The sequence below is a fragment of the Elephantulus edwardii genome, unplaced genomic scaffold, assembly GCF_000299155.1.
Source record: "Elephantulus edwardii isolate Elephantulus edwardi_28Jun2011 unplaced genomic scaffold, EleEdw1.0 scaffold00085, whole genome shotgun sequence".
Taxonomy (NCBI): domain Eukaryota; kingdom Metazoa; phylum Chordata; class Mammalia; order Macroscelidea; family Macroscelididae; genus Elephantulus; species Elephantulus edwardii.
The window spans coordinates 75437-90009 of NW_006399835.1; the positions used below are offsets into that span (position 1 = coordinate 75437).

General features: G+C 37.0%; 1 protein-coding gene across 1 annotated transcript in view; it reads right to left on the bottom strand.

Annotated features, from left to right (window-relative positions):
* LOC102861351 (E3 ubiquitin-protein ligase DZIP3-like) overlaps positions 1–14573 on the bottom strand; it is a 112885-nt gene that overhangs the window by 62482 nt on the left and 35830 nt on the right. The window contains exons 10-16 of the mRNA XM_006890028.1: positions 13105–13197; positions 10929–10981; positions 6965–7041; positions 4776–5393; positions 2368–2400; positions 1147–1316; positions 127–168 (exon numbers count right to left, since the gene is read on the bottom strand). Of these exons, the coding sequence (XP_006890090.1) occupies positions 127–168; positions 1147–1316; positions 2368–2400; positions 4776–5393; positions 6965–7041; positions 10929–10981; positions 13105–13197 (1086 nt within the window). The remainder of the gene's footprint in view (positions 1–126; positions 169–1146; positions 1317–2367; positions 2401–4775; positions 5394–6964; positions 7042–10928; positions 10982–13104; positions 13198–14573) is intronic.

Sequence of the window (14573 nt, forward strand, 5' to 3'; positions counted from 1 at the left end):
GGTCCATTAAAATGAAAATTAAAAGACAAATTGAATTGGTAAAATGTGCTGTCAGAGACCTCTGTATTACATATAGGTGTTCAAAATCAGATATGCATCTATTGTAATAATTATAAAATTCCTTACCTTTTTGCTTTTAGTCTTTCTCTTCTTTGGTTTATCTGTAACCTGATAGGCAAGAAATAAATAATTTATTTAATACACAGTTTAAACTATGTAATGGGTTATTTTTAAAAAATACATTTCTTCTCATTATTGAGACTTTCACCTTCTAATATTATTGATCATATTTTCTGTCTTGATTGTATGGAGACAATTGTTTTCACTGTTAACTGTTTGCATTTTAATCTCAGTCTTCTGCCCCTGAGATATCACCAATGTATAAAAGAACCAGCAAATGCAGTCGAGCAGGCAACTGGCAGGATGCTCACACTCTCACTTGTATATGTGTGCATGAATGAGTAACAAAGGAGGACGATTTTTAAAAACTCATACTTGGTTTTATAAGATGCATAAGCCTAAGAATAATTCAGTAACAACCTAATAACAGTTACCACGTATCGGCTAAGAAATACGAAGATCCTACTTGTGATAATTTTACTTCTCTTCAGGGCAAATGACACTGAAGCTACATCACCTCCTCTGCCCCTCTTCTTTCTCTTCCTATTCTTTCTGTGTCTTTCATTATCCTCCTACACCAATCTCATAACACTCAGGAAGATGAAATGTGTTCAGAAATCGACATACTGCTAGGCAAATAGTAAATGTTCAGTGAACACTGGCTGTATTAAAAAAACTATAGCAACACTAGGGAACTCTGGTGACCTAGTGGCAAGAAGCTGCACTGCAATCCCAGAGTTACAAAGTTCAAATCCATCATATGCTTTGCTGGAGAAGGAGTCGCAATCTCCTCCTATACCAGTCAGATCCAATTTGATGGTACACATACAAAGAATAATAATAATAAAAATTAATAAAAAAATTATAGCAATACTATGGAAAGAAAGCATCATCCCAATTCAAATCCTGCATGAACACTGTGTTAAATATACCAAGACTGTTGGGATTGCTTTAAGAATCGCACATGCAACAAAATAAGAGCCTGGATCAAGATTTTTAAATTAAAATACTGATGAAAGTTTATACTTCCTGGAGATCTTTAGTAGTTTCTGTTGAAGATTCACTGGGGAGGGACGCTCCATCTTTATTCACGTCTGCTAATTGTACATCAGGGTTGGAGTTCACATGCATATTGTACTCCATGAGAGGAGGACTTAGTTCTTCCTCTGCATTCTGTGACTCTTCTATTTCAACACCTAAATAATATAGGTAAATACTCAACTATCACATGTAAACAATTTCAGTCTCTGAAATTATTATAAGTGATTTCCCACAAAAAAGAAAACAAAACAAACCCACACCAAAACCGCACACCACAAACTCAGATAAAAACAGAAAACACTTTCTTTCCTCTGTCAATTACTAGGTGACAACACAATGCCAATCTGTCAATGATCAGATAAGGGGTACATATACTAGCCTGAGACCAATGAGTAGGAACCTGAATACTAATATCTCTTTACTAGTTATCATAAGAACAAGCATAATAGCTTAATTATTCTAAATAGTATCTTGAATATTTTTTTAGTATCTTGAAATTGAGCCTATAGTAAATATTATATATTTTAGGGCATATATAAAGTAAAAATAGGTCTTTTCTTTTCCCCTTTTTTACTTCTTATAACCCAAGGTTGAGATAGGGACATGCATCTCTATTACAAGGTGTTGTCCATTAACAGTTTCTTAATGCTGTCCCAGAGACTCAGCTTCAAGCCTTGAGGGCTTTGTCTCACAGGTCACAGATAGTCTAAAATTCAGTGCTGACCTAAGGCTGTTTTCTTAAGTATAATTGTAATTGTAGAATGTGAGTGACAGTTTTAAAAAATGAACATAACTATGGAAATTTAAAATAAAGATTATTCACTCTCTGCCTTATATATACTTAAATATATAGCTTTAGCAATATTTAGTTAACCAGATAAAAGTCACGCTACCTAAATAGCACACGTGAGCAGACAGAACAAGCAGGTAACTTCTGCCTGGTTAAGTATCCTATGAGTCCAAAAGTTACACAACTATCACTGGGTGATAAAATACTATCTCTGGGCATATGTACTAAGAGGACAGATTAAGTGTCACCACTAGGTTCAGCTAATCAGTAAGTCATTTCATTACATGCTTTTCTACGCTTTTAACAATTACAGCTTATCATACAGTTTATTTGGCCAAACAAAACTCTTACAAGTGTCTCTTAGGTATTTCAAGTTAAAAGATCCCTTTTGGTATTTTGTTTTTAAATATACTTACAGCGACAGCCTGTTATTGATTGTAGAGCAATTCCTGTAGTACATAAAGAAAAGATTTAGACTTGTATTTGCAATTGAAACCTTAAGATTTTGTATGAGACTAAAAAAAACAGTCAGAATAACTGTGTATCATACTAACCTTTACTGTAAAAATAACCAACCAGCTTCATTCATCAATTACCTTAAATAGACACATTCCTTAGATTGTAATATAAAGATTAAAGTGATTAAAGAAAGAATAATGAACAAAGTGTTTTGGTTCATAATAGATAAAACCTAGAGCATAAGTACTTCAAAGCAAACAGCAAATTCTCATAAGTTGTTTTTATTATGTAAAGTCTTAATAAAGTGAAAACAAATGTAAAAAAAAAACCCCAAACCTCCCCAAAACTCATACAATTTATAGGTCTAGTGTTCTTGTCTGACTGCCATATATCATCAAAATAAAATTCTTTTATTTTATGCTCAAAACAAGCCATCAGAGGAGAGTCAAGAAAGCACAAAAGTATATGGAGTTTTAATAAAAGGGCAGCTGCTGGGGTCTAGTCATGTTCTCCAAAGAAAATTCTCAACAGTTGAGAAACTTGTGAGGTTATGGTAGTTAAGCAATATGCTGTAGTCAACAGCCTCATTTCGCAGTATGAATTTAAAAACCGTTTAGGATCAGGGAATGCCACCTACAATAGCACAACAAAGGTTTCAGTGATGCTGAAACTGCACCCACAGTCCAGCGGCAGAAAGGAGACGGTGTTGTCACAGAGTATGAACAGAAGTGGTCAAGAAAAAGCCACTATTGTGCTCAGACACTTGCATTAACGTTAACTTTTTAAGGAAAAGTATTCACAATCAGTGGAGGTTATTGTTGTAGTTAGATGCCTCTGAGTCGACTACAACCCACAGCAACCCCATGGACAACAGACTGGAACCATGCCGGATCCTGCACTTGGTGACATCTGATATACCTGAGCCTACTCTTACTGTTACTGTGTCAATCCACCTTGTGAGGGTCTTTCTTTCTTTCATTGACTCTCTACTTTTCCAAGCATTATGTCTTTTTCCAAAAAGGGGCCCCTCTTAACAGCATGCTGAAAGTATGCGAGAAGTTTTAGTTTCATGCTCCTGAAGAGCACCCTGGTTGCACTTTTTCCATAAGATCAATTTATTTATTCTTTTGGCAGCCCAGGGCAGCCCTCCGCTCTTTGTCAAAGCCATAATTCAAGGGCATCCATTCCTTAGTCTTCCTTATTCACTGTCCAACGTGGTCACGTGGATAGGAAGCAACAGAAAATACCATGGCCTGGATCAGGCACACCTCTGTATTCTAGCACTTTAATGAGGTCCTGATAGTAAATTTGTTTCCAATGCAACTTGTCTTGGGATTTATTCATTGCTACTTCTGCAGGTGTTGATTTTGAAACCAAGTAACAAAACCATTGACAGCTTTAAGCTTCCCTCCATCTATCATTGTCTCTTGGTCAAGCTGTAAGAATTGTTGTTGTCTTGATGTTGTTTCAATGTGTAGCTGAAAAAATGCTAAATTAAACCTCAAACTTTGGGGGGGAAAATTGAGAAATATATATACTGACCCTAAGGATATTCTTGAAACCACGTAATAATCTTTAAACCCACTGCCATTAAGTCGATCTGACTCACGGCGACCCTCCTTCAGGTTTTTGAGGCTGTCAATCCTTACAGGAGGAGATGGCCTCATCTTTCTCCGGCAAAGGGGCTGATGGATTTAAACCCCAACCTTCTGGTTAGCAGTCCAAATCGTATTTAAGCAACTGCTTGGTAAAGTGCAGGGTCAGGAAAAAAAGAAAGACAATGAATTTGTACAGTGGCTGCAACAATGGGCTTTAGCGCATACTATGAGGATGGCATAGGATGAGGCAGCATTTTGTTCTGTTGTACGTGGGGTTGCCATGAGACTAGCTGGCATGTACAACAACACAATTTTAGAGAAATAACAGAAGATAAACTCCTCAATATGGCAAGAAATTATCTCTTTAATATTGTTTTGTCTATGAATTCTCACCAACTTTAGCTTCAGTTATGTGAAACATTTTCATTCCCTGAATTACAAGTTATGTTTTATTTTAAATATTTGTTTTTATTTCACTCCGAATAATCCTTCTTCATCTTCCTTCACAGGCTACTGCCTACATTTAAGAAATCCTTAAGTATTATATTTTCCAGAGCACTTTCTCAGATTCCTTTATGCTAGAATTTTCCCAGCATTCTGGAAATATCTCTAGTACTACACTTTCCATTACTTTTTAGACCAGTTCACGCTCCCAAGAATGTGTGCTCACTAAATATTCTGCCTTTTCACTCTGCCTAGGACCTAAAAAAAAAAAGCAAAACCACCCAATGAAGATCTGAGAGCTGATGGAAAAGATTATTCTGTACCTTGTTGATAGCAGGATAACATCCTCTGGATGATTTCTGGGACAGGTATGCCTAGGTAGATGGACAGCTGACGATAATCAAGGGAGATATTCTCAATGGGATTCTCTCTCACTTTGTCAATATCCTCTTGCTTCATTCCAAGACGGAGAAGAACAGCTGAAACTTCACTCCAAATTGAACTGAACTGTGATTCAGTGAGGCCATTCATCAAAATCTCACCAAGGAGAGTATCTCTGTATTTGCACAGCCTCAGGATGTCTGCAGACGTGGAGAGATCTGAAGACGGTGGTTCCTTACTCCAGCCTTTTGTGGGTGCAGGGAATACGTTCAAATGTTTTATGAGAACAAACAAGAGGTATAAGTCAAATTGTTTGGACTGTAGTAGTTCCTTCTTTGGGGGGTAAAGCAGATGCCATGCTCCACCCAAAGGGTGATTCATCCAAAGGTGGTTGTAATAGGGTTCCAGCACACTCCTGTGTTTTAGAAGCTCTTTTTTCAAAAGAGATGGTGGCATAGCCTCATCGAATATTTTCCGAACAACGTCAGTACCAGATATAATAATTATATGGAGCAGATGATAGAAATAACTATAATCAAGTTTGAAGATAGGGGTTTCATCTGAAAAACAATGTTGAGAAGTCAAGACATTACGTATTCATTCTTTCTATTTCTGCACGTGGTTTCTCTCACTACAACTTAAGCTCCTGCAGGATGGAGATTATTCCAAAAGAATGAAGTTCATTCAAGAACGTGTACTTTGCCAAAGCCATTGTACAAAACAGCACATGGCCATCTAACTGCTTTTTTAAAAAAAGAAAGTCAACAAAAAAACCTGTTAGTATTAAAACTAATCACAAAGATTAATCATCACAAACGGCTTTTTATCACACAACGTTTATTCAAGTTAGTGAGTTCTGGCAATCAAATAGCAATAAATAGGCATCTGGAAATTCTGAAGTTTGCCAACAATGGTAACCAATGATGTTTAATCAAAATTATGCCTTATTCTGATCAACACTGCACCATGTAACTTTCTACTGGATGAAAGAAAAGTTTTATGTCGGCACCGTCCACTAGCCATTTGACAGTAAACACAGGTGCCAGTCTGGCTGATAAAAGAATTTTTAATATTACTTATTTTTAATTAATTTAAATGTAAACATCTACATAGACTAGTTGTTATACTATTGGAGAGTGCAGATACATGTCAAGAAAATAAAGGGATCTACTGCCTTGTTACTCAAAGTGTAGTTCACAGATCACTTAAAAACCTGCTAGAAATCTCAGACTTCACCCTGGAACCATTAAACCTACACCTGAATTTTAATGAAACCATCAGGTAACTTAAATACATATTAAGGTTTGAGAAGCACAGACCTAATGAACTCCATGTTCTTCCTTCTTAAAAAAATGCTTTCAATTAGAAATGAGATAAGGCAAGAGATTCAGCTGTTTGGTATTTTTTTCTAGTTTAACTTTACTTCCAAAAGAGGAGAGCTGATATAGGTAGGTTAGAAAGCAAAGAGATGGTATTTTAAACATCAAAATATGTGTTCATAACCAAAATGTAGCTTAATTTCATCCTTCCTGATATAATGTGTCAAGAAAATTTAAAATTTGTACTTTTACTGGATGTATCTGGCATATAATTGGAGGCAAACAATGAGCAATCTCTGAACTGGTAGGTAAGGGGCTTGATGAAATCAGGTCTAGCCATTCCCCTAGTAAGAAACACTGGCCCAAACTACCCTTCCACAGCCAACTCTAAGCTCTCCAAATGCTGGCCAGCTGGCATTTCCTAGGTACCTAAACTCAGACCATTTGTCTCTGAGATGAAAATATTTATCCCTTCCATGTAAGGCTTTTCTCCTGATCATCCTATTAAAAGGAATACAGTGAGAGAAGAGTGGTTGACAGTGTACCTCTGCTGAACCCAGTGTCCTTGCTGGTCACAGCCAGGTTGGATACAGCGTGGTTCTCCACAGGACACCAACTGAATACGAAAGCCAACACCTCCTTCTGTCCACAAGTTCCAGCCTGCACTAAGGGCTGCTTGCTTGTGTTAAACCAAACCCAATGAATTCCAGATACAAATAAAGACTTAATAGTTAATGGCTCTGTGTTTTGTCGAGGAAATAACATACATTCATGTAGTTTTCAACAGGAGACATGTAAAAATAAAATAATACCTTTTGCACTGAAATTTAAACTGATCTTTGGTCTCAAATCAGTGTCAGTTCTTCTCAGAGACAGCAATCTTGGATAACTACAAATAGAAAAAATAAATTACAGTCATGATAATCAAGGCAAGTAAAAATTTCTGGCATCAGAATGGTTTAGAAAAGCTGCACATTTTCCTATGTATAAGTCAGTATTTGAAATAATTCAAAAGCAAAGGGAGTGTGGTATAGCAAGGTTATTGTTCAAAAATGGCTTTCCTCCACCATTGTCTTTGACTTTGCCACCAGGGGACATAGAAATACTGTATTCATAAAGGAACTGGCTGGTTTTTCATTCCACAAAGTCTAAATTGAGCAGGTTAACTGACAGACATTTGAGAATCTCACCACCAGCAAGAAAGAAGCAGTAGAGAATTCAGCATGTGGCCTTTGAGACCAGAGATTTCTGCACCAGTCAAACCAGGGTATATAGGAGAATAGCAGCAGACACAGTCGAGAACCAGAAATGCAACATGAGACAGAGCTGACCTTGGACTAAGGCCACACAAAGCCAGAGCCAGGGGACTGCACCCAAGCTTACTGGAGGACTGTGTGTAGGGAGGGGAGAAGGACTAAGAGAGCTTTGTAACGGTGGCCTAAAGCCACAAGAATGAAAACTGAAGGACCTGTGAGCACGTGACAGAAACTATCCTGACTGAGAAATTGTTTTCTGTCACCAATTTGAGTTGTAACCTCCTTATTGAGTCAGCAGAGGTCAGACTTGGCCCTCTCCATGTTGCCTTTGCTTTTATTATTGTTATACTAGTTTATTTGCAAAATCTGAATACATTGTTTTTCAGCCCAGATCCTTCCAATTTCCCTCACCCCCCCCCCAAGACCCATCAAATTATACAACCCCATGGTTAACCTGCCTCTCGCACATCCTCATCCCTCTACTTCCACACAATTCCCCCATGGATCCTCATACTCATTTATAATAATGGGTTTATGCAATATTTGTCCTTGTGGGGCTGAGTTAGTTCACTCAGCATAATGCTCTCCACTCCCTCCCAAGTTAGGTAATAATTTACAAAATCATTGCTCCTGCGTGCTGCATAGAATTCCACTGTATGAGTGTACCATAATTTTTTTAATAGGGAAAAAACCAAATGAACAAAAACTTCAAGCAGTGAAACCCCATGTTGGTGTCTTCACTGGAAATAAGAAGCAGGTATAATTGTTAGCATAATCTCTGATTGGCACAAATGGTTAAGCACTCAACTACTAGCTGAAAGGCAAGCAGTTCAAACCCACCTGGAAGCACCTCAAAAGAAATGCCCGGAGGTCTGAAGAGCTTTGAAAACCCTAAGGAGTAGTGTTACTGTGCAACACACAGAGTCACTGTGAGTCAGAACTAACTCCAAGCCAACTTGTAAGATGTGCCTTTATAACGGCCAGATTTCATGCAATCTCTAGAGCTGCAAAAACACTGGGTTGGAACATGAGCTTTCTAGAAAGAAGAAGACATAAGCCTTGGGAAGGAGTCTCAGCAGAAGGATTTGGAGACATGACAGAAAGTGAAGAGGAGAAATGGAGGAATACAGATGAGCTAGGTCAGCAGTAGAAGCACTCAGAGAAGCAAAGAAAGCAAATGTACCAAAAGAATCCCAAAAGAGGCTACTTTCATAACAAAGCCATGTATTCACAGAAACATAAGGAACTTATATTGTAAAAACCAGCAACCCTGAAACCACTCATGTTCCCATCACAGAATATTAATGCCAATAGCTATTTCCCTCAAAAGTACCAAAAATTTATTCCATGACTAGAAATCTATAGAAAGAAAAAAAGAGAAAATATTAATAAATAATCAAGTATACCATCTACCATCCTAATACAAAGATGCAAACATGAAAAAGTTAAGGTTAAAAAAAAAACAAAATGAAAATTTACTGCTGAATACTATGAAAAAGATGTTAGCATAAAAGAGATGAAAATGTGTGCCTTTGTTTTGAAATAAACCTTTCCATGACAAGATTATATAACAACACTAGAATATAAGTTTAAGGCATGCTGAGCTTTTGCTTTGTTGTTGTTGTTCATGGATTTCAAAGGACAAATATTTTAAAAGAAAACTGAAGAGCAAGCTTAGAAAACTAGTCTACAGTGTAGAGAGACTGCCAAATACAGTCAGAAATGCACAATCTGAAGAGGATAAAATTGATGAATGGGACCTTCTAAAGATTAAATCACTGTGCACATCAAAAACTTTTTCCAGCAAGGTGAAAAGAAAACCTACCGACTGGGAACCAATATTTGGCAATACCATCTCAGACAAGAGTCTCATAACAAAAGGTTACAGAATATTCCAGAGCCACCACAAGAAAAAGACTGAGAGCCCAATTACAAAATGGGCAAAAGACAGGGAAAGAATTTTCACAAAGGAAGATACTTGAATGGCCAACAGATACATGAAGAAATACTCAGAATCACTGGCAATAAAAGAGATGCAAGTCAAAACCATAATGAGATATCATCTCACTCCAGTAGTAGTGGTAAAGTGTAACAGGACAGCAAGTAACAAATGTTGGAGACGATGTGGCGAGATAGGAACTATTAAACATTGTTGGTAGGACTGTAAAATAGTACACCCACTCTGGAAGGCAGTTTGTCACTTCCTCAAAAAGCTGAACATAGAAATTCCGTATGGTCCAGCTATTCTACTGCTTGGAATATAGCCTGAGAAAATGAGAACTGAGGCATAGAGATTTTTTTACACCAGTGTTCATAGCAGTGTTATTCCCCATCACAAGAACACAGATACTGCCCAGATGTCCAACCACAATCGAATAGATTGAGAAATTATGGTACATTCACACAATGGGATACTATACAGCACACAGGAGCAATGATTTATTTGTAAATTATTACCTAACTTGGGAAAGCCTGGAGAGCTTTATACTGCGTGAAGTTATTTCCATAAGATCAAACACTTCATAAAAACATTATGGTAGAATGAGTATGAGGATCCAAGGGGAGCAGAGGGGTGAAGATTGGTGGTGAGGGGATGGGATAATCACAGGGTCACACAACTGGATGGGTGAGGGTGGTGAAGGTAATGGGAAAGATCCAGTGTGAAAAACAATGTATTTAAACTCTGTGAATAAGCCAGTATAAAAAAAATTTAAAAAGTAAAACTAAAGAATAGTATTTTCAAAAACATACCGCAAAAAAACCTCTGAAAATATTAACAAACTGATTCCTGAAATACATAAAAAAAGAGAATAGATCATGGCCAATTAGCATTTACACCAGGAAAGCAATATTTGAAAACCTACTGGTATATTTCAGTATACTAATAAGCTTAGATTAAATTTTTTTTTAGATTAAATTTTTAAGACAAAAATCTTATGTTCATCTCAACACTTGCACAAGCAGCATTAATTATTTCATTATCCATTGATAATAAAAAGTTTAGTAACTAGGGGAAGACGATATTTCATCAGCTTTATATGTATGTATGTTAGGAACAGAGTTTATGGTCAAAAAGTGCCGGCATCTCCCCAAAATTAAGAATTGAAAAGTGTCAGCTCATCTCTTGCATTCAACAGTACACCTACCTGAGAAGAGCCAGTTCCAGGAGTTAAACAAAAATCAATAAAAGGCATAGAGATTTTTGTAAGAAGAAATAAAATTGTATTTATTCACAGATAATATAATCTATGCAGAAATATTTCTTTTCAAGAAAGGGTCATTTTCACTCAAGAAGGAAAAGTATTCATGTAATTTCTCCTCATTTTAGCATTTAAATGACTAACGTAAGAAAAAGGGAGAAGGTAAGTGGCGGTAAATATAACCTTTCACACTTCTGATATTTCCTTCAAATTTATTGGAGCTTCAAGTGACAAGAGACACAGAGAAATAGGACACTGAAATATTTACGATTGCTTGGGGGGAAAAAGTAACAGAATATTTTATTTTATTTCAAGCTTACCTTGCTCCTAAATTCTCAATGGTTACATATTCATCCTTTCTCACAACTTCAAACTGCAAATAATGGGAAGAAACAGCACTAATGTAAGTCAATCGTCAAAGCTCTTTACTGTTAGTCCCTATTCTTAACTTTAGAAAGATAATAACAATGACAATAAAGTCATGGTGAATATAAAACAGAATAGAATACAAAACATAGTTCACCTTTAAAAAAGTAGTTCCCATTCCATACTTTTCTGGAAATGGTATGTACATAATATTTTTTTTACAAACTGTCCAACACCCCTCATTTATGTATAATGTGTGTGTTATACGAGTGTGTGCACGATTTCTATGGGCATATTATATGTGAAATAAGGTACAGGAGTTAAATGCTAAATCTGAAATACAAAAGTTCTATACAGTAAAAGTAAGATCAGACACGGTGTAAAAACTAAAAAATTCAGTAGTTTTTTAAAAAACACAATAGATACACTATCTAAGAACATTGTTGGTAACTGTCACTATATGAGATATTCTATAGCTACTCATTTAAAATCCTATCTTCTACGGCGTTGGCTGAAAATCGCCTGCGACTTCATCCATAGCCACTGGTGAGAGTCAGCGCCCAGAGCCATCAGGGGCTTTAAGCTCGTTGCCCACTGCTGTGGTGTGGACAGCTGAAACCCAGGCCCCGACAGGCACCTGGGGGGGGAACCCCAGACTCTACTTCATGCTCTGCTGGAGAAGGAGGGGCAGTCTCCTGTACCAGTCAGATCCAATTTGATGGTACACACACACACACACACACACACTTTTTCTTCTCCTTTTTTAAAAAAAGACTACTTCAGCCATCACAGCCCTCTGCCCGGGGCGGGCTGCCCTCGGCCCTCTGCCTGGGGCGAGCCGTTGCGGCCCTCTGCCTGGGGCGGGCTGCCCTCGGCCCCCTGCCCGGGGAAAGCCATCATGGCCCTCTGCCCGGGGCGAGCCATCGTGGCCTTCTGCCCAGGGCGGGCTGCGCTTGGCTCCCAGCTTGGGGCGAACCGCTGCGGCCCTCAGGAGCAAGAAGGCAAGCAGCTGTAACCCAAGACCACCAGTAAGGTGATAAAGCGTCCTCCCTTCCCCCCTTTATATCTACACCCCTGTTCAGCATGAAGAAGCCAGAGAGTTGGCATCCAATTCCCAAATCAATAAGACAATTGGTTTAATTACTATTGGAAAATGCTTGTCATTCCTCTGTAGCATCTGGTCCCCACTGGACCCTCATCATTTCCTTCACCTGCTCCCCCCACCGACCAAACTGTGCAGCTCTGCAACTGCATCCTGGCTCATCCCCACCCTTCTGCCCCCAACCCTCACCTCCCTGTACCCCCAATATGTTTTTCCCAATAAAAAAAAAATTATTTAAAAAAATTAATAAAAAAATCCTATCTTCTTGCTGTTTAATGTGCAGCTGAAGCAAATGCAAGCTACAGTGACCCTATAAACAAAAGATCTGAACCTAGCCTTATTCTGTGCCATCTTCTCCATTTCTGATATGCTTGAGTCTATGGTTATTGTCACTATGTAAATCCCTCTTGCTGAGGTTCTTGCTTTCCTGTGCTGTCCCTCTGTGATGTCATTTCCAAGCATGATGTCTTTTTCCCAGGACTGACCCTTTCCAATAAGTATGTGAGACAAAGCTTTGCCATCCTAGATATCCAGTAAATAAAGCTTCAAAGGAGCACCTACGTCACACCTTCTCCAAGACATACTTGTTTATTCTTTAGGCAGTACATAAGATATTCAATATTCTTCTCCCAACACCACAACTCAAAGGCATCACTTTTATTAGCTACCTTTATAGGATATTTTAATACTAAAGGGATTTCAAAAAATCTAAAATGATATTTAACTTTGGACAGCACAGAATTAGATCAGTTCTAATCATAGGTCCATGACAGACTCTTTTCATTGGTATAGGCATAGCCAACTTTATCTCTGTCACTCTTCTTCTTTGTTCCTCTCCCTTAATTGATTTTTTTTATTATACTTAAGGTCATATAAGTACTTCTATGGCTATGTCAGTACATCAGAATTATCATGAGGCTTAGATATCATGAAAAAGGGCTAGAATCTTGCTTAATTTGCAGAATTGCAGATCTGTTTTAAGTGAAAAGTATCAGTAAAGTGAAAGAAAGTAAGATAAACATACTCACCAAAATTTTAACAATTCCAGGTATATCACATTCTAGCATCCTTACAATATCACCTGTACATTCTTCTTTCAAACATTTCTTTGCACAGAAACTCTAAGATTATATGAAGAAAGAGAAAATAAAAGAGACAAAATATTACTTTTCAATACATAAGCAGATGTTAGTAATTGAAAAAGTCAAAAACAAAAATAAACATTTGAGACCTGCCCAAACACGGTCCATTTCACATATCAATGGATGTTCTGTAGGAAATGCACCTTTTTCCTCCTTCATCACTTCTACTTTTAGATCTTCAGTTAGCTATACTACTGTCTAAAATGTTGTCAGTGCCCCAGGGAAAAGCATTTCAAAGAAAATGTACTAATTAAGTGAGCATAAAAAAAAAACAGCCAAACATCTATCAGATAGATGATGATTCTAAGAAAGAGCAAATAGTCTTTATTCTGACTGTGACCTTGAGCATTTCCTCTGGTTAAAGATACTTTTACTTCTTTCTGAAATTCCGCAACAAAAAAAAATCTACTCCGTTATGGAAAAAAATTAAACATCCTAGTAAATATTTGCAGAATGTTTAAAGAAATTAATAATGATAACTTACACAATAATTTTTTGCAGTTTACAAGGTGAGTTCACATTTTTATCTGTTAACTGAAAAATCAGGTCTGGAAGTGTTAACTATTGTCAATGTATAGCTTTGAAAACTTAGTCCCAAAGAGATTACAGTACTAGCTTAATATTTTGTTATTTTAAAAAACAAAACAAAAAACCTAGTAAGTTGCTTAAACTGGATTTGAACTTACATTTCATAACTCTTAAAGCAAATGCTCTTTGTACTATTCTATAATTGTTTTAAAAGCATTTTCTATATCTCTATATTCACATAAGATATCATTCATTATACATTCAAACATTTTAGATCCAATTTTAATATCTGGGCTTATTACAGAGAATTAATTAAAGCTTTGAGATTCTGTTTTAATTTTAGTGGAAAAAACCCTGATTATAGTTATATGGCTCTGAGTAAATATAAATAACTCCAATTATATTTTTGAGAATTGTAGCACATTTATAATTTTCCCCTAGCTTTAAAATAAAAATGATACTTAAAATTGTATCAACTATTCTATGTGCTTTTAAAGCAATTCTGTTCTTTGATATTTATGTGACTATTTGCAACAATACTGCTATTCTTATAAATAAGCTTCTATAAGAAGGTACCAAATCCATGTCACCACTGAGAGATGCAATCTAACACAGTATGTTCTACAAAGGGTTGCTTAATAAATTATAGTGATGATGAACAGGGAAGCAGGAAGAAAGTCAGCTGATGAGAAAGGAAATGGAACAAAGAATGAAGAGAGAGGGTTTAAAGTGGAAGAAAGGAGCAGAGTGGGGGAAAAGGGGGAAAGGCAGAAGAAGAAATGCAGCAGTAAAGATTTAAGGAGGAAAAGCATGTCATTTGCCAATTT